The sequence below is a fragment of the Alosa alosa genome, chromosome 15 (genome assembly GCF_017589495.1).
Source record: "Alosa alosa isolate M-15738 ecotype Scorff River chromosome 15, AALO_Geno_1.1, whole genome shotgun sequence".
NCBI classification, from domain to species: domain Eukaryota; kingdom Metazoa; phylum Chordata; class Actinopteri; order Clupeiformes; family Clupeidae; genus Alosa; species Alosa alosa.
The window spans coordinates 6,478,124-6,498,160 of record NC_063203.1 but is presented as its reverse complement, the minus strand read 5'-3'; the positions used below and the strand labels follow the sequence as shown (position 1 = coordinate 6,498,160).

Here is a 20,037-nt window from a genome sequence, read left to right as displayed (position 1 = left end):
GGTTAGTATATTGATGGGCTATAAAAAGTTTTTTCATTACCAAGGTGTCACACAAGAAACATTTCATGATGGATAAAAGCAAAAAGCTCTCCCAAGACCTTTGCAACCTTATTGTGGCAAAACATATCAATGAAACTGGTTACACAGATGCATTTCAAAACTTCAGAATTTTCAGTAAGCAGCATGGGAGCCATTATCTGCAAGTGGAAGAAACATCAGTGCCATGCAGGATCTCCTCGCAATATTTCTGACCAGGGAATCAGAAGGATAGTCAATTCCAAGGACCAAGTCAATTCCAAGAGCCAAGGACCACTCGGAGAAAGCTCCAGAAAGACTTGAAGGCAGCCAATTCAATTAAACAGTTCTGGAAGTAACTAAAGATCAGGATTCACAAGAGGGACCCCTGGAATCTGTTTAGAACAATGGGCCAAAATCACACCTGATACTGTGACTAATACGTTTTGTCATACAGGAAATGTCTTGAAGCTGTCTTTACAAAAGGCTTTTCCACAAAGTATTGAAGAAATTTCAGTAGGCACGTTCAATACTTTTTTCCTGTGTCATTCCACTTTAATACACATAACTCTTATGTTGTTAATACACATAACTCTTATGTGTGTTAATATAATGTGTGGTGAAAATTTCGAATAGACTCACTGGAAGTTTAAGCTAATTACGAAAAAAAAAAAAAAAAAAAAAAAAAAAAAAAAAAATATATATATATATATATATATATATATATATATATGTCCACCATATATTTATTTTACCTGAATATTTTAACTTCATAAATGTCAAAATGAATGTCAGACGAAATTTAAAGTTTGACTGACTGGATTTTGTATACAAAACATAGTGAAAACTGTTTAAGGTCACTCTCACTCTCCCTTGCTAAAGAGCTAAAAGGTTTAGTCCGCCTGCACGATTCATAAGGTAGTCTATCTTTTGTTTATTTAGTTGAGCATGCTAGTAGTGGACCGCTAATTGTTGTGCTGCTGGTGCAATGTCTTTCTCCAAGAAAGCCAAGTCAGGTTACTAAAAGAGAGACATCAAAATGAGGGAAACAACTGCTAATAAACTTCTTTCCAAAGAAAGGTGAGCACCGAACGTCAAAACACGAAATCCCATGGTGTTTGCTTGAATATCTCCGCTATCATTAGTGCTAAAACGAACTGAGACAACCCATTGAAATAGTGGAACATACACTTTCATAGGTTAGGCTACATATGTAAGCTGATGCATCTGGTGATCCATCTCCATCTCCATCACTTTCAGAAAGACTGCATGGCTCCAGCTTGATTCATGTCCTGTTGTAGGCTACATGCTGATCATTATCACTAGGCTAGTGGTTTAGGGCGCGATTTCTTTTCTCTCCCTTTCTGTTTTCTTTAGTCTTAAAGGAGAATTCCGGTGTGATATTGACCTAAAGTGTATTGAAACATGATACCGAGTGTGAACGTATGTCTCATAGCCCATCTCGGCTTGTCCCCTGCACTCCAAAATCTGGCGCTCCCATTCAGTGGAAATGCATGGATTCCAGTTGCTGCTACTGGAAGAAACTGGAATCCATGCATTTCCACTGAATTATTTTTGGAATCTGATCCCTTATCATACCTGTTCATTCTTACTCGCTGCTGGACTTGTGACTAAATTCAAGATGGCTGCAAATGCTAAACCATTGAAGATACTGTCTGTATAAATCGTCTTGTAAGTAAACTACCAGTGCTTTTTCAAAGTTCTCAATGTCTCGTTTTAAATGTCAGGGCCCTCAGAAGTCTACCAATGAAGTGTGGAGATACATTGAGCCTCGTAAATGGGTGTAAAACAGTGATTTATTTGCATGGCTAGCCGATGCGAAGCACCACTATTGAAAAAGCTGTTGGTAGCATCGGCTAACTAGCGCCAGATTTTGGAGTGCAGGGGACAAGCCGAGATGGGCTATGAGACATACTTTCACACTCGGTATCATGTTTCAATACACTTTAGGTCAATATCACACCGGAATTCTCCTTTAACTTTTTTTTTTACTCAAGTAACGGATGGGATTTTTTATGTAGCGAAGTACAATACTTCACTCAAAATGTAATCAAGTAAAATTTAAAATACCGATTTTATAAACTACTTAAAAAATACAATATACACAGAAAAACTATTCAATACAGTAACGTGAGTAAATGTATTTTGTTACTTTCCACCTCTGATCATCACTCATATGCATTGCTATGTGGCTTGAATAAGACATCCTTCAGCATAGTCCTTGAATGAAGAACAATCAAATATTCTCAAGAGTCCATCACACTATTCAAGATGGTGGTCTCTGGAACATCACAATGGCTGTCAGGTCTCCCCAATGCATGCTTACCATGTTTAGTCTGTCTAATTGATTTCAACAGACCTACTAAGCCAAATTAGATTGGAGCACCCATGTGCGTGGCTAACTGATCTGGTCTGGAGCCAGAGGAGGCAGGAAACAGGCCTGATAGCCTTTACATGAAGTCATCAGTGGCTATCAGAGGCTGTTTGATGATGAGTACCAATGCATCTAGTCTGAAACTCCTTGATAGGTTTAACTCGGTAATGATAAAGACATGGTATAAAGCAAGTGTTTGTACAGGCAGTCAACTAGTATGACTTGTATAAACTTTACAGGAAGTGACTGACTGCTTGTGCAAACACGCAATTTACAGGTTTTGTACAATTACTGAGTTAAACAGGCATATTGGTATCTGAGTTAAACAGGCATAATGGTATCTGAGTTAAACAGGCATAATGATATCTGTAGTTTTCACAGTCCTCATAATGACATATTGAGCCTCCTCAATGTTCCGGAGTTCTCCCTTAAGGCACTTTTTTGTGGGTGATACAGCCCCCTCTACATTCATTGACACTCCTGGTATTTTTTAACAAAAACACATGTGCCACGATTTTTGGCACCCCTGTATCTTATACTTTGTAAAGCCTCCCTTTTTCCAATTAAACAGCTTTTAGTCTTCTCCAGTGACCTCTCTTTAGCTTACCCGATCAATTTAGTATATTTAGGGGCAGCGATGGCCTACTGGTTAGCTCTTCGGACTTGTAACTGGAGAGTAGCCGGTTCGAACCCCGACCAGTAGGAACGGCTAAAGTGCCCTTGAGCAAGGCACCTAACCCCTCACTGCTCCCTGAGCGCCGCTGTAGCAGGCAGCTCACTGCGTCCGATTAGTGTGTGCTTCACCTCACTGTGTGCTGAGTGTGTTTCACTAATTCACGGATTGGGATAAATGCAGAGACCAAATTTCCCTCAGGGGATCAAAAGAGTATATATAGTATGCAGTTACAATCAGGGAACTGAGATAACCATGGCAGAGCCTTGATTTTGTTTTCTCTAAGCCATTTCTGTGTTGATCTGGACATATGTTTGGGTTCATTGATCTAATGATCCAACCATGACCCACTTTTAGTGTCTTTGCTGAAACAGCCCAACAGCATCACAGACGCTCCACCATACTTCTCAGTAGGCATGGACTTCTTTTCAGTATAGTGATCCCTCTATCACGCCAATCCCACCTGCTTTATAGGCTATTTGTTGCCAAAAAAGCTCGGTACAACATCTCACCATAGAATATGATACAGGCCAGGTCCCAAAAGCCTTCAGAAACTCCAGCCTTTGTAATACCAAATAAACATTTGTGATTAAATGACAAGACAGGTTCTTCCATGGTGTGCCTCTTAAATATTCTGTAAATGTGGAGGTCACCTCTGAAGCTTTTTGAGACTTGGTCACCCCGAGGTCCTGATTCTTTTCTGTAACTCTCAAACAGATATTCTTGTGGAATGTTTCTGCCTCTCTTACATTCTCTTCACTGTGTGTGGGAGCAAGACAAACACCACTCCTTGTCCAGGCAAGTTTGTTGATTGGAATTTCTTAATTATTGTTTTAGCTGTAAATACGGGGTTTTTTCTTTCATAAACACTACCTGACTTACAGAGGTCTGAAAACTTTCCCAAATAAATTTGAATTGTGTATTCGTTTCTGGAAGACTGATTAGGCCATTTGACCTCTGTGTCACTTTTTATACCTTAGGACGTCATGGAAAAATCTTGAAAGTTCTAGACACTCTGATGAACTTAAATAAATTGAACATAAATTATATAAAAAAATATTTATTTATTTATGTTGAATTGTTTATTTATTTTTTCATTCAAGGTAAGGTATACATAGTTTTTTATTCCCCTTTTCACTCAATTTTACCAGGGGTGCCAATAAATGTGGAGGGCACCTTTAGAAAATCATGGCTAACATTTCTGTTAGAGGTCCTGAAAGACCATGGCATTTGATCGTAAAACACCTGTTGACGAAACCAGTTTATGTTTTTGTCTGAAAATTCTGATGGTAGCATTGTTTTTTAGCCGTGACTTACAGTAGTAAGAATATGCTTAGGTAAGACTTTATTCTGTTTGGTGGGTGGTGAAGAGCTGTGTATAGCTGATTGACCAATACCGGATGTCCCCCATCTCAGACAGGGAAGTGAAAAGCTCTAGGTTCACTTTCCTGCAGATGGCAGGAAGCTTGTACCGATTTCAGACATTGCACAATACCAAGGACGTAATTAGAAGCGTCAGAGTTGAAAAGACCATTTTAGTTCACAGGCACCACTGGATTTTTGTAAAGAAAATGCCAAGTAACAACAATATTACATTACGACAGTGTTTTTTTTTTTTTTGGGAAAGATTTTAATAGTTATTGAATGTTCTACATCTTACAGTAAATATTATACAATTACAAACTTGGCTTAATTATGTCACAGGGATCACTAACTGATCCTCAAAAAATAAAAACAAAAATGAACAAAAACATAAAAAAACAGATTTACACTTCATATCACAAGCCTGACATGGGTCTCCCTGCTCCACAAGACCATTAGCTGATACTGGACATTCTACAGTTCTCAAAACATTGGTGAAAAACATGCCCAGATCTAACCACACATTGTAGGAACATTACCAGAACACAGTGTCAGCTGGGTTACAGTTTTCTTAGGTGGGGGGGAAGTCCCTATAAATGCTCAGGATATATCTTGGAAGACAAGGACTCTTACATTACAATTAGTGTTTCACATTTTTTTTTTTGTCCTACATTTTAAAATCAAAATCTCCTATTAACAATGAACTTACTGTTTTCTTCACAGTAGTGATCTGCCTACAGGTTTCCACCTCAGTTTTGGGATCATCTAAACATACTGTCTGAAAAAAGGTAGGGGCAAGATACATGATGTACACAAAATCCAATGTTGTCATATGTGACATTATGTGAATGTAGTCAAATCAGGTCATCATGATCATGTTCAGGGCACTGTGTTGACCTGTTACCGAAGGAGCCAAACGGTCTGCTTTGCCATGCACCAGACTGGTGCTACTTTAAGCACTGTGTGCTTCCCTCTGATACTAAACAAACATAAGATTATCACACCACTTTGTTTTGTGTTGGTTTCAAATTCTATTGTTGTATGATGGGATGTGACATGAGCATATGTCAACGAATGGGGTGAAAGAAGAAAAAAAAGACCTCTCTGGCCAATGTCATGGCAACAGAAAATGCATTTCTATACCTGCATCCCGGTTTCCCTGCCAACAACAATCATCAGCCGACCCATGACTGGCCAAGTTTTCCAGGTTCATAAATGACAACTTGGCTTGTTTATGTCCACTCTGTCACACTGAAATATAAATGACTGAATAAGCTGGAGCGCAGGCCTTTAGGTCTGGCTCAGATGTCTGCATTCAATTTAGGAAATTGCTAATGAGTAAATGGCCCCTGACTCTAATAGATCAGAATAGATTTGGAGCTCAGATCTTCTATGTCTCTTTTTAACTGAATGGAGTTTATATAACTGTGAATAAACATTGTCTTGCTGTAAATATACAGTTAATAATATGAAGTCCCTTACATTTTGAGATAAAGAAGCATGTGCCCCCTCCACTTTTAATTTTACAGGGCTACAGAGATGGCGAGGAAAGACTCTAGTGTATGTGAGAAAGAGAACCCCTTTAGACTTGTGCTCTGAAATGCCCACGGACCGACGCACAGACGCACCACACTTCAGCTCAACCATAAAGATCCTCTATTTAAGAATAATAAACATCAATCATCATTAAACCTTAAATAACACTTATGGTAAAAAGCGCTTAAATCACATGTCAGAATGGACTTCCGCAAATCCTAGGTTATTTCCTCTCAATTTTTTTTTTAAAACCAACCTGTATATTTGTTTTGAAAACTATTTTGTTTTTGTCTTTTTTTCCCCTTTACCTCAGCTCTCAGTGTAAAATATATACTGAATGACAACTGCCAAATCCTAGGATGCATCTCTAGAGTTCTGAAATCCACTGTGGATCACCAGTGGATAACCACAGGGGGCCAGAGAATCTATCAAAAACCGCATTGCATTGTTCAAGTCTTAGTGTTACAAATCAATGAGTAGCATAGATACACGAAACACGTTTGAATTCTCCCTCTAATACTGATTTGAGAGGCGAATGCTTTTGTTGTGTCTTGGTTTTGACCACCCCAAATTCCGGGAGAAATGGACGAGAGAGGATGTCAAAGAGTTCAGGCAAAGAGCAACATTGAAATGAAGAATGCTTACACAGGACCTCGACTGGGCTCGAGCTGATGTGCTCGTAAAAGTCCTCACCGCCTTTGCCAGCAGTGAGGCAGCTCAAACCTAAAGAGTAAAAAAAAAAAAAAAAATCACCTGCAGTGAAACTAAATCTGAACAGAATCATTTTAGACCCCGAAACCAAAACAAAAAGAATTGAATTCAATTTCAGAATGCATCGCTGTCGTTGTTCTTAGACTTCTGGAATGCCATTTTCTCTGTACGCAAAGTGCTCCCATTCAGTAGGAATGTTTTTAAAACATTACATACTCCATATAATAGTGCCTCTTTTTTTCACCCTGCTTTGACACACTCTCCATCCTTCTCTTGTAGCTATAGAGGGAATGTGATTGCTCGGAAAAGATTTTTGACAGCACAACCCAAAGCTGCAATCCAACTTGATGCAACCATGCTTTGCAACAGAGCACAAAGCTGCTCTTTGTGAGGATATATACTGCATTCTTCTGCATGACCCATGCAATGTTACAGACAAATATGGTTCACTTGTACGCCTAGGCTACTCCACTTAGAAACATCACCTTTCTTGAGCTTGAGATATTGAAATAGTGGTTAATTTGCCTTAATGATTAAAAGAATACTTGATGCTGTCCGCTGAGAATTACTTACAAACACGTTATTGTGACTAAAGGGTACCATACTAAAGAGTTGTTCTTTTTTTCCTTAACATTTTGTTAAATAAAATAATGTACCTTGTACCTATGTACTGAATGAACTTATTGTCTTATTTATCATTGTGCAATGCTTCTTCACACATATTGAATAAGGTTATTATGATATGTACTGTACTATAGTCATTTCTGGGTATATTATGGTAGACTACTGGGATATCCTGGAATAGTTCACAGAATTACTATCCTTTGTCTCCCCCCTTCTCTGCTCTTTTTACAAAATATCATTACTGTTCTGGGCCAGTAAGGCAGACTTTATTATTGCATTTAAGAACTGGTTTGATCTCAGACGCTACACATTTCACTCTGTGCAACAAAGCCCACCCATAACCCAGCATCCCACAGAGGAAGTGGGTCAGTGCTGTACCACTGGTCTATTAGCCACAGAGGCAGCGAGGAGAGAGGGAGATGTGGACCCCCCTCAGCACCTCTCCGTGGACCTCTGCTGTAATCTGGTCTTGAGTTCTGTTCTGACCAAACCCATTTTAACCCCCAATCCACTGTCATCCCTTTAACTCCTTGACGCGTTTTCCGTTTTCCTGAATGTTCTCGGTTACAACCTGACCCCCCATTTATGTCCTCGCAGGGCTTGGCACTCATTTTAGATTCACTATTTTTGATTATTAGATTGAAATCAGACCTGAAAGTCCAGTTAAGTGCCACACACACACACGCACGCGCACACACACACACACACACACACAGATATTCACACACACACGCACACACTCACACAGAGATCCTGCTTAATGTTCAACCCTTGAACCCACTGCACACCCATACACGAGTATGTTATGTGTGATGTGTGTGTAGCAAGAGTGAGAGTGGGGGGCCGTGTGTGTTTTTGTCATGAATGTGCCTACGTGCAATTTGCGTGCGTGGCATGAGCACACACATGCACACACCTATTATAAATATATATACGCGTTATAATTTAGAAGCTGACTAATAAACAAACTGGCTTACTCAAAAAATGCTCTCTACTCGGTGTAAACTAAGTATTCCGATACCTAATGAAATTGAAAACCACGTTTTGCACTGCCAGACAGCGAATATATTCAATACAAATCTACCTAATAAACAGCTACAAGCTGGAAGACACCCTTGTTATCAGTACTGGAGGATGAACAGAAATCTGAGGGGAAACAAAAACTTCATGAAAATAAAAACGGGTTTAAAATAAAAACACCTTAACCTTTCCCAGACCATTCTGAGAGAGAATAAGGAAAACAAAACTGAAAAAAAAAAAAAAAAAAAAAAAAAAAAAACTGTGCTAATATCTAAAAGTTAGAAAATTTGGCAGCATAAGTTCATGATTATGATGATAACCATAATGGTGACGACATTGCGCGTCTTAGCACACACCTACACACAAGCGTCATTACGGAACATAAACAGATCACTTAAGAGATGTGGTTGGTCAAAATCATTCTGGAGTTTCTCTGGAAATAATGATCAAGATTGTAAAAAAACTGCAACAACTGATAGGCAAAACAAAAGAAAAAAAATGTTCAGAAATAAAACTTTAAATAAAAAAATAAAATAAAAAAGCAGCTTTTACAAAAACACTCAAGAATGCATAAAGTGACCCTTGCACTTTTTTTTCTTTTGTTCTTGCAAACAGACGTGGCGTTTCCATGGTGATCACAGAGCGCCCATGTAAGACTTGAGTAGTTGCATACGATGTTTGGACTCCAGATCTGCAATGCAAAGATGGCAGGGAATCAAACGCAGCCAGTCTCATTTCACACTTTCCCCAGCTTGGGTAATGAGTAACTGGCTCTGTGAACTGAAGGTGTCTGGGTGTCTGTGTGTGTGTGTGTGTGTGTGTGTGTGTGTGTGTGTGTGTGTGTGCGCGTGCATGCGTTTGTAACACCCTTACATGATAGGGTAGATGAGCTCTACCAGTGAGGTGGCACATAGCTGTACCCAGGGGTTCCTTGGGGCCTGTATGTTGGCACGGTGACGGGATGAGCTCCTATAGGGGTATGCTGAGGAGTGGTCAGCAGAGTACCTGGAGGGGGGAGCAGATGACTATCAACACCTCATACAGGGTCCATAACAACTGACACATCATAGGGTTACAGACATGTTACAGACAGTGAAATCAGTACGCAGTATACTGTTTGGGCCGAAATCTCCCATTCGTGTGTAAGCCCTTTTTATACGCTTCTAGTTACGCACTTTTCAGTTACACGCATTCTCCCATTCCCGCATCTGTCACAACGACAGCACGCAGGTTCGAAATCAAGGCGGTCTTACAGAGGCGTGATTTATTTAAAATAGAACCAAACTGATCCACCACCTTGTTAATTTAGGTTGATTTGAAAACGTGGAACGTGGACATTCTCATTGACCTTCTGAATGCCATTTAAATCCAGTAAGAACACAAACCAGTCTTTGATTTCGAAAAAGTAAGCAAGGTGAACTGAATAGCTAACGGCCTACATGGTGTGTTATCACATGCCTAACATGCCTAACAAAGAATTGACTTTCACTTTTGCTCTGAGGTACATTATGTTTATTAAGAGTCAAGACATGTTTGAGGTGTGTAGATTCATAATTTAAAACTCACTGTTGAGAAAGAAAGTTTCAATGGCAGCTGCTCCTCAAAATATTCATTTATCTATACTAACTGACACCTGCAGTTTCGAATACAGCAGAGAGACTGGCATAACAATACCAGCCACCATTACAAACGAACCAGAGACAGGAGAATATAAACAACGCTGCTCGACAATAGTGCAGGCGTCTGTGCAAGTGTATGGATGACTTCGGTCAAGTTGGAAAGAAATGGACAGATTCAAACAAAGTAGGCTATGGGATGATGACATCACGTCTTCAGGATGACTTCAAGTCGCTCCGATATCCAAATGGGGTGATTATAACAGGGTTTTCTCTATTTAACAATTTAGCATCATTAATAAGGTAATGACACTAATGGAGGAAAACATGAAGCTGTATCAGCATATTAAGCTCCACATTTGATACATGTATTTAGAACTAGGCCTACTGGTGACATCGAGCAATATGCTGTTTCACCTTGTAGTGGCGCTCAACTTTAATACAGCCCTCAGATGCGCTTAGTTGGAAAGGTGCTTAAGTCAGTGGCAGAATGTGTGCAAGAGTTGTATACATAAGAAACATCCAGATTTTGGAGTAGCTCCACCCAACTGGCTTCATAGCACGTAAAAGACAGACTTAGGGTAGAATGCGCAGGCTGAAAAGGGTAGAATGCGCAGGCTGAAAAGCGCTTAGTTGCTTAGACGCTTAGTTGCGTGCTTTTTCTGATTTACGCACCCTTACGCACATGTGAGAATTTCCCCCTATGTTAATACCGTATGTATTTCTTTTGCGTCCATATGTGTGCCCATTTGGGTAATTGTGTGTCTAAATATAAGTGAGTGTATCTGTGTGATACACTGCACCCGTGTGTGTGCCTCAGATTAAAAGATTGTGTCTTTGTGTAATATGCCCTTTAGTTTGAGGGGCTGTTTTAGCATGTACATGCGTTAGTGTTCCAGACTGTGTTTGTGTGCATAGGCTTTGGTGAGAACTCACCTGCTGACATGGCCATGGTGGTGCCGGCCACCATGCCCATGGCCACGCCGTTGGAGCGCGGGGCAGGAACTGGCGCAGGGTAGATGGCAGAGGGGATGCTGTTGGGCTGCACCACCGTGGTGTGGTGGATGACGTGCGGCTGGGCCGCATACACAGGCTGTGTGTAGTAAGCACCCTGCATAGACAGATACTGTGTCTCAGCAAATGGCAATGAAAAACAAATTAATTAACCGCACACATGGCAGAAAAGGGCATGACACTTGAAACAAAAGATAATTTGCAGCGAATGCATTTCACATATCTCTTAACCATTCATTCAGGGCATCACACACGCTTTTTAGCCCAGTGAGAGACCAATTTCCACCCATTTCCTTTGATCACCTAATAATCTATACCACAGTGGACCAAAACACACCTAATGACCTATGGAAATGGGCTTCACTATTGGCCCATTTAGTGCCTGCTTCCATGGATATCAAATGACCATTAATTTGTCCAAATATGGATCAAATGTAGAAAGTGGTATCTGGTGCATCTGTCTGCACCAGCAGATGAGTGCAATATCACTTCCATTTCTGCTCATTCAACACACCCATCCTACATTCACTACAAGCCATATGTATAGGGTCAGCAAGCTGTACAACACACTACATTTGTACACTACAGGTGAGAAGGGGATTCCCCTTTCAATATTGCAGAAACTGAAAAGACAACTGACATGAAATAAACTACAACACATTGAAATAAAAAAATAATCATTTGGAGATGACTATGCCTGTGTAACTAGTTTAGATGTCTACTATGTTTTCTTAATGTTCCTGTTCTAAAAAAGTGAATATTTTGATGTTTGTACCAAATCCTTTGTTATGTTTTGTATCGTATGTCAACCTTCCTAGAGTGGACAGGATAAGGAATAGGTAAGTTTGATAACAAGAACCTGAATTCGAATATAGGATTGAAAAATGTGAACACATATTATGAATTGCAGTAATGACCAAGTAATAATCTATTGGGCTAAATAAAAACTCTGACGCATTGGCAATATATTGGATATGGACTTCCTCTGTGGAATTTGTCATCAAATTAATCCTCATCATTTGAGAAGCCATGATGGCTCTAGAGCCCTTGGCTAACAGTATTTTCACAATGGCTCAACAGGATTGGCCGATCCATTTGTCAAACCAGCTGTGATGATTAGATCAGAAGTGAGTGAGCAGAGAGTTTTGCTCAAAGCAAGAGGGAGATTCCGTCTTTAAAACAAACAGATTAGCACTAGTATTCTTTTGAGATGCAAGTATGCGTGTAAGCATCCATGTTGCGCAAAAACGCTGACTTTCTAGAGTACACTTAAGCCCTTAAATTGGCATTACAACCACCGAGAAGGTTGTTTTCATTTCTCAGTACAGGATTACGCAAAAAAATGGCTGGACTGATTTTCATGCAACTTGGTGGAAAGGTGTCGCATGGGCCAGGGACGAACCCATTAAATGTTGGAGTGGAACCAACACACCAGGCAGCTCCATGGATTTACAGCTCATGGCATTCTGCCCTGACAGAGGACTGCACTCTTTCACTGCTCCTATCATCTGCAAAAGCAATAGCGAAGCTAACTTGGCTGAAGTCAGCATACATTTCACATGAATCAATGATCAATGCAAATAAGATTTAAGGACACTTGGCTTGGTCTTTTTTTTCATGTACAAGTTACAAATCGGATTCCAAGTTTACTGGTATAGGTGGCTCACCCTTTAATGCTCATCTCCTCTTGGTAAGGACAGGGACTCTTTAACTTAAAGTTTAACTTAAAGTGCAACTTAAACTAACATAGTTTATCCATAAGTTTATCCCATAATTTATCTGCAGCAGGTCTATTAGTTCACATTGTTATTCCATGCTTATATGAAATATTGATGTCTGCCACTTGGTGCCTCTAGTGGCAGTGGATGACAGTGTGCGTGTGTGTGTACTGTGATAAAAGTCCAAATGGTGCAATATGTATGATATGTCCACTACAATCATATTCGTTTTCATCCACATATCCATCCTTCACAGTGCAGGAGAGGGTAACGTACCTGAGCATAGAGGTTCTGCTGGGGGAAGGCACTTCTGATGGGGTACATGGCGGCTTGGGCATAGGGGTTGGGGGATGGGGAGTAAGGTGGGGGGGCTCCATTGGTCTGGGTGGGGGGCACTTTGTATGGCGTCCCGGCGGTGTATCCTGTCGCGAGAAAGAAGAGACAAGAGTGAGTTCATGCGGCGGATGCCGAGGGACTAAGGACAGGAGATAAGATGGGTCACAGTGGTCAAGCGATGTACGATGGGTTGGATGAGGGTTGTCTGGCATCCTATGCTTCCCCTCAGTGTTGAGCCATGCAAGTCAATGTCTGAATCGGAATCTGACTAGCGCTGTCTGCACTGTCATTCAGCAGCTGGGACACTGCCAGGGCAGTCTCACCACCTAAATATAGCTGCATCATTTGGGACAGACTCATTCTGTTAGCCTTATTATCTAAGTGCCATTTTTGTGTCTTTCATAACCGAGTGTTATTTTAAACATACAGCCAGCACTCTGAGGTCACAGGCGCACAAACTCTCTCTCACACACACATACACACACACACACAATACAGAGCATCAGCTCTATTTAATATCAATATCATGCTGCCAACAAAAGTCTAACCATCATGCAAACGCCACTCAAAGTAACAATGAAAGTCAATGAAACAACAACACATCAGTTTATTGAATGACAGACAACTGATCAAATCACACACACAAACAGCCACAACAAAGACAAAAGCAAAAAAAACATTTAGGCTACAGCATGACCTTAAAGGACAACTCTGGTAGAAGACCAACCTGGGCCTATTTTTTTTGGATGATAACAAGTGTTTTTGTTGGGGACCAAGACAACATTAATTGGAGTTTTGCTATGAGAAATAAAGTCCATAAAAAATGCTGCACAAACTACTGTTAATGAGCCTTGGCAGTGGCGATTTACTTTGACACAGTCAGCTTGCACCCAAGGCTATTGCTATATTCTATTTCACCGCAAATGCATATTCCAGTCTTACTCACAACTACTCTGATTCCCAACAAACGATTACTTTTGTTATCCTAAAATAGACTCTAGGCTGTTCTTAGACCGGAATTGTCCTTTAATGAGGTTTTAGTCACAACAAAGAATGTACTTTATGAATCAGGTCAGAGGAAAAAAAAACAACATTCATGAAATCAGTTCCCACAAACACAGTCCACAAATCAAGAGATGCCACTTCCTGAGAGCCCCTATGTTCGCGATCAATGCATCTCTGTTATGCCGCGTGTAATGTCATTAAATCACACTGGTGACCTTTCTGTGGCCTTTTCAAGTGTTCCCAGAGGGACCTTTGATGCCTGTGGGCTGCTGTCTCTGTATACCACTAGACCTGATTGAACTGAGAGCTTTGATAATAAGTTTACAGTCTGAGTCAATTCCGACACTGCTAAGATCTTTGTCACTGACACAAGACAGGACATGGCATTTAATGGATGCTCCCCCCTGAGTCTTGCAGTGATGACAGCAGGTTTCGGCGGCTGATATTATCCTCAGAGGAGTAGGATATTAGCTTTGCTGAATAGCCAGTAGCACCCTATTCTAAGGGCTCCCCAAGCAACGTGTACATTACTATCTTGTACTGGGTTGAGTGCATTCATACATCTGTTGGGAAGAGTGCAGTGTGGCCAGGCATGGCCACTGGGCTTGAGGCTTTATTTCAGGCTATGTTACATCTGAACCGCTAAATCCCCCGTAGCTGTTCCATTCCCTGAAGTGCACGGGTGTGGGTGTGTATGAGAGCAAAGAAAAAAGAATGTTACTGGAGCACGCAGTGTGATATGTGATGAAGTGTATTAGCACTGCATGCTATGGTTGAGGCCTGTTACTAGCTTTGAGGTTGTGTTCACACAGTATGTGTGTTTGTAGGTGTAGTTGTGATTATATAACTACAGAAATATGATCAAAGGTGTGTGTATACAACTAACACCACACTGAATTCTCTAAACTTGATGGAGCATCCTGACATATCAAGATATGCTATGATCTACATGTATGAAATAACAAATGATGTGCAAATGTGTTTTTATGGCAGATGTGTATGCCTGCAAGCATGTGTGTGTGTGTGTGTGCGTGTGATGGTAGTGCCTTGTGTTCAGGAACAGTTATGTAGTAGATAGGGATCATATTTACTGAATGCTGCAGACGAGGCCTGGTACTGCCTGCTCTCAGAGCCCGCGTCCACGGCCAGGTCATAGGAGCCGTCAGTGGCCCCGGGGCCAGAGGGATTCTGGGGCCAGCTCTGCTTCACCAGCAGCACTGTCCCAACACACACAACAGAACAAGGGCGGGAGGGTTATACACACAGCACAGCAAGGCACGCCAGAGCTTCTGCCTCCTCTCCTCTTTTCTAATGTCATCTCCACTTCTTTCTTTTCCTCCATTCCTTTTCCTCTTGTCATCACTACTTGGGCCCTCCCCTGCCCCCCACCTCTCTGTGGTGATGCCTCCTTCTTCTTCTAAGCTGAGATGTTAAGTGGTAACTGCGCAGTGCATGCATTCATTCGTTGCTTATGGCTGATGTGAGCAGTGCAACTACCAGGTCTGCCACCAGAGGGAGCCCCTGAACCATCACAGTCTGCTTTGTGAGACAAAAAAAAAAAAAAAAAAAAAAAAAAAACGCAAACACGCGAGAAGAAAGGAACAAAGCGTCCAGGCTGTTTCTGTGCTCCCCGCTCTCTCAGAGGATGAACTATGCCATAACAGCCTATGAGTCAGTCAAATAACTAAAGCATAGCTTGTGTGCACAATTGGCAGTTTTTCCCAGAGCAAAAACTGCTACTCGCACACATACACAACAGCCTCATATATTTCCTTCACTTTACATTTATATATTGTATGGTAATTACACAACATTTACATTAAGAAATTCATACCATTTACTGAAGTCATCTATTGACACATTCTTGTCAATATACCATAAAACTATTTATAACCTTACAGAATAACTGATCATCATTCCCTTCATTAGAGCGGAAAGACTATATCTCAGATTAAACAAAGCCTATTAAGGAGTTCTACTGGTCTATGGATGAGTGGACAATGAGAGAATTCAGATAACTATCCCTTTAAAAAATTCTGACCACGTTAGCCGCACGTCATCAAGCACCTCCTTCACGCATCAGTACCACAGCAGAGAACTGCGCTCAGAATCCACTGACTGCCAACACAACTATGCTAGCAAGGGAGCCATCATTAGCAATAAATCTACAATAGATGAGAACAGAACGCCACTTCCTCCATTTTCTCCTTTACGTTGCGGCCATCGCTTCTTCGTACTGCATGTGTCCCTGTGATGAATGCTGACTGACAGCGGTGATACAGGCCATCTGCTCTGGCCTGCATGCAACTCAGCTGGCTCATAATCTCCAGTTAATAAAAACGGCTTAACATTTTTTCCCTGCTTCCCATTTCAACATCTGCCAATGAAGGCTTTCAGGTCTGCAAAATAGACTTTACTGGATCAACAGAGCCATAAAAACGGCTAACATTTAAGGGAGAAGCAATGCAACACACATGGTAAAGAGAGGATTGTTTGTGTGTTTATCTATGCATTGGATGAGTGTGTCTACCTTCAGCTCTGTCCATCTGGGTGATGCTGGCAGCAGGCATCCTACCTACCTGCCCATCGTACTGAGCTATGTGTTGTCCCACTTCAGTTCTGTATCCATTTCAGCTGCCCTTTGATGTTGCTCTTAAACTAAGGTGGTACTGACAGCAGTAGCATTCACAGCAGCTGACTGGACATGATTTTGTGATGAGTACTTCCTTACCGCTATTACTGATAATGAAAGAGCTGAATGCCCCACTATGTGTAGATCATCCTCACCACTCTCACCATGTTCTTGCTCTAGGTGAGATTTTACTTTATTTGTTTTCGCATTAAAATATTACTCACTGGCAAGTGCTTAGTGAGGAAATACAACTGAAGTTGAAACTAAGCTTCTCACTCAGACAGCGCTCCAGCAGCTTGTCTGCAACCCTGAGGTCCAGGATGGACAGTTGCGGGTCCATCTGTTTGGCTGGCTGAGACGAGGCGTGTTTACGGTGCTGCGGCCAGCTGCCCTGCTGCTACAGACACACACTCCAGACGCCTTAGTGTGACCCAGCGGTGCTGTCCGGCTCTTTGCTTGAACTCGCTCAGCCCTCAGACTTACTGAGTGGAGAAAGGGCTGTTTACAAACACCAATCTACTATCAGGGAGCGCTGCTGAACATCACTGGCTTGTGTTTGTATTCTCAAATCTGGCACTTTACCGGCTAACTTTGTGGCATTATTTCCAAGCAGAGCTGTGGAGATTCTCCTGATCAAACAGGTCAGTGTTTACACAGCAGTCATGACAGGTCAGAGGCTCTGATCCACTCCACTGTCCTCAGTTCCAGCGGCACCTGAGGTAGCTGCACAAGAGCTCTTCCTGCAGTGCATGAGTGCTATGAACACAGTCAGAGCATGCTCAGTCATTTAGCACTATCATCAGACCATCTGTACTTCATATTAGCCACCACTGTGCTGACCATTTTTACAAACAGAACACCTCATTTGCTGTCATTGGGATAAGTTCTTTGGATGACCCTGGCATATAAGCAATAGTGTATGTTTCTGTATATATGTGTGTGTTGGAGTGTGTGTGTGGGCGTGTGTGCGTGTGTGCATGAGTGTGGTCTTACCTTGTTAATGTTATGGATGCCAGCTGGCTCAGGAATGAGTATATATTTGAAGCCAGTTTTGCACTGTGTTGTCTGGAAGCTATGTATACATTTATATGAAATGTTATATATATGACATGCAGGTGTGTGTGTGTGTGTGTGTGTGTGTGTGTGTGTGTGTGTGTGTGTGTGTGCGTGTGATGTGTTTGTGCATGTGTGTGTGCGCTCTTACCTGGTGGATACCCTGGACTCCCTGTCTGGTAGAGGTTAGGTGTGTAGGTAGGGGCTGTGGTGGGGTAGCCTGATGGGTATCCTGGAAACAGAAACAGAAATGTTTCAAAACTAGCCACACAAAAAAGTGTGTTTGCACGGAGTGGATGTACTGCCCCCTCCATAGCTACACGATCCCTTTCAAAGCCGGCCATCTTGTGTGCATCTGTGCGCCCGTACGTTTTTTTTTTATCCTGACAACCTGCCAAGTCATTCTTCATCTGAGTTGGCGCTTACTTTTGGCCGCTCAAATAAAGCCAGTCACGGCGCCCTGTTTGTCCTCATTCCGTCATCAGGCGGCGCTGTGAGTGGAGCCGGGGGTCCGTGGGGGCTGGCGGTCGGGCCGAGCGTGGAGTGGAGCGTGGCGAAGCCGGACAGGCCCAGATGGCGCTCATTACAAATCGTCTGTCCGCGTACGACGCGCTCGACTGACTCCGCCGACACCTCCCCCTTTTGGCGAGCGCAGCCGCAGAGCGTTTGTGTGCGTGTGTGTGAACTGGATGGCGGAAACCTCCACAAAGCATTCCCCTTCAGATAATTATGGGGGCCTGTTCTGAAGGTTTCAAACACCTCCCTGAGCCTTGAACTGAAATGATGCCATGTGGTCTCTCTCTCTGAGCTGAATGAACAGCTGGTCTCTCAGCACTGGGGCACTGGAGCGCATCACAGACAGATCGAGGCCTGTCAGCACACCAAGTGTCTCCACTTCAGGACCAGGTAAGAGCGGTCAATCCCTAATACAATCTCATATATATTTATATATTAATTTGTATATAGTAGCTTTTAGCCAGCAACATCAAAATGACATATATCTGTGATGCTGAACCAGCGCCTCAGCCACAGACAGCATGTGTTGCTGGAGGGGGGCAATGGCCTGCCACTGTTCAGCCTTGTGTCCATGTGGGTCCACTCACTCTCTACAAATAAACTCGTCTCTGCGTAGCCCCAGGGATTAACGCGTCCTCCGATGGCCGCAGGCCGATAAGATTAGCACTGGTACCGAAATATGACAAAACCAACACAGACAGACACGTCCCATCATTTATCTGTTTCTTCCCCTCCTCGCTATCCATGGTTTACTTTTGTGGGAGGTTTGGGGCTTCGAGGTAAGCGCCTGGGAGTACCTCGGGAATCTAAGCGTGCTCCAAACTGTCTTCTGAGCAACAGTTTTACTGATAGCATTGCTGCTCTGCCTCCCTCTTGCCTGACACCTCTTCCCTTGTTCCTTCTTGGTTGTGGTTTTGAGCTGGTCCAGGTCTCTTATCTCTCTGGCAGCCCTCTCCTCAACTCCTATCCTTCCTCCTGTGTCTGTCTGAGGAGCACACTGACAAATGATCCAGGCCGCCATCAGAAGAAAAGCTTTGCACAACAAACCAGAAATGATTTGAATGAGAAATTACTCGGATAGCGAAGTACAGGGAAATCATCTCTTAAGTAAAATCTCTTAGAGGTGCTCTAAGCGATGTTGGGTAACGTCACTTCTGTTGACGTTCAAACAAACAGAGAACTAGCTCGCTACTCCCTCCCCCTCCCTCCCGTGCAATTGAAACTCTCCTAAACGCGCATCTCGTCGGTGATTGGCTGGAGCAGTTTGTTGTGTTTTTATGGTCCAGGCTGGACCAAGTTGTTTTTGTTGCCATTTTTGGAGCCTGGGCTGTCCACAGAGACATTTTTTTACAATGTATTCAGAGCACAGGCAGCTAGCAGATGGTTAGGTGATGTTTGGAGTATGTGACAAAAAATGTTTTACCTTAGAAACCGCATAACATTGCTTAGAGCACATTTGAATATGAACATGGTCTGTAATTATTCTCTCAATGTTTTTGAAGCTTAATTAACAGTTTGTGCACACATTCATTCATATTTCCTCCCTCAGCTGGCTGACACTGAGGTCTACTTAATGACAACCTTGCTTATGCTTCTTCTGTCGTCAATGCAGTTGCCTTGAGCATAAACTACCAAAGCAAGAGGTGCATATAGATCCTATTCTAATCTCCTGTTAACAAAGCACCAACATTACACTCCCCACAATTAGAGTGGAATTACACGACTAATGAGACGGTAATGAAGTGTTTCTCTCTCTCTCTCTCTCAGTATCTATCTCTCTCTCTCTCTGTGCACATTCAGCTCGTGGTGTG

General features: G+C 42.2%; 1 protein-coding gene across 3 annotated transcripts in view; it reads right to left on the bottom strand.

The window, feature by feature from the left end:
* Window positions 1-7,822: 7,822 nt before the first annotated feature.
* Window positions 7,823-20,037, bottom strand: part of fam168a (family with sequence similarity 168 member A) — a 31,301-nt gene continuing 19,086 nt past the window's right edge. For 2 of the 3 annotated variants that reach the window (XM_048264301.1, XM_048264302.1), the window contains 6 exons: window positions 17,862-17,942; window positions 15,117-15,242; window positions 12,961-13,106; window positions 10,889-11,063; window positions 9,210-9,341; window positions 7,823-9,027 (listed from right to left, as the gene is read on the bottom strand). In XM_048264301.1, coding sequence (XP_048120258.1) covers window positions 9,229-9,341; window positions 10,889-11,063; window positions 12,961-13,106; window positions 15,117-15,242; window positions 17,862-17,942 — 641 coding nt within the window. In that variant the 3' untranslated portion in view covers window positions 7,823-9,027; window positions 9,210-9,228. The remainder of the gene's footprint in view (window positions 9,028-9,209; window positions 9,342-10,888; window positions 11,064-12,960; window positions 13,107-15,116; window positions 15,243-17,861; window positions 17,943-20,037) is intronic. The other variant, XM_048264303.1, reaches the window with a different exon arrangement.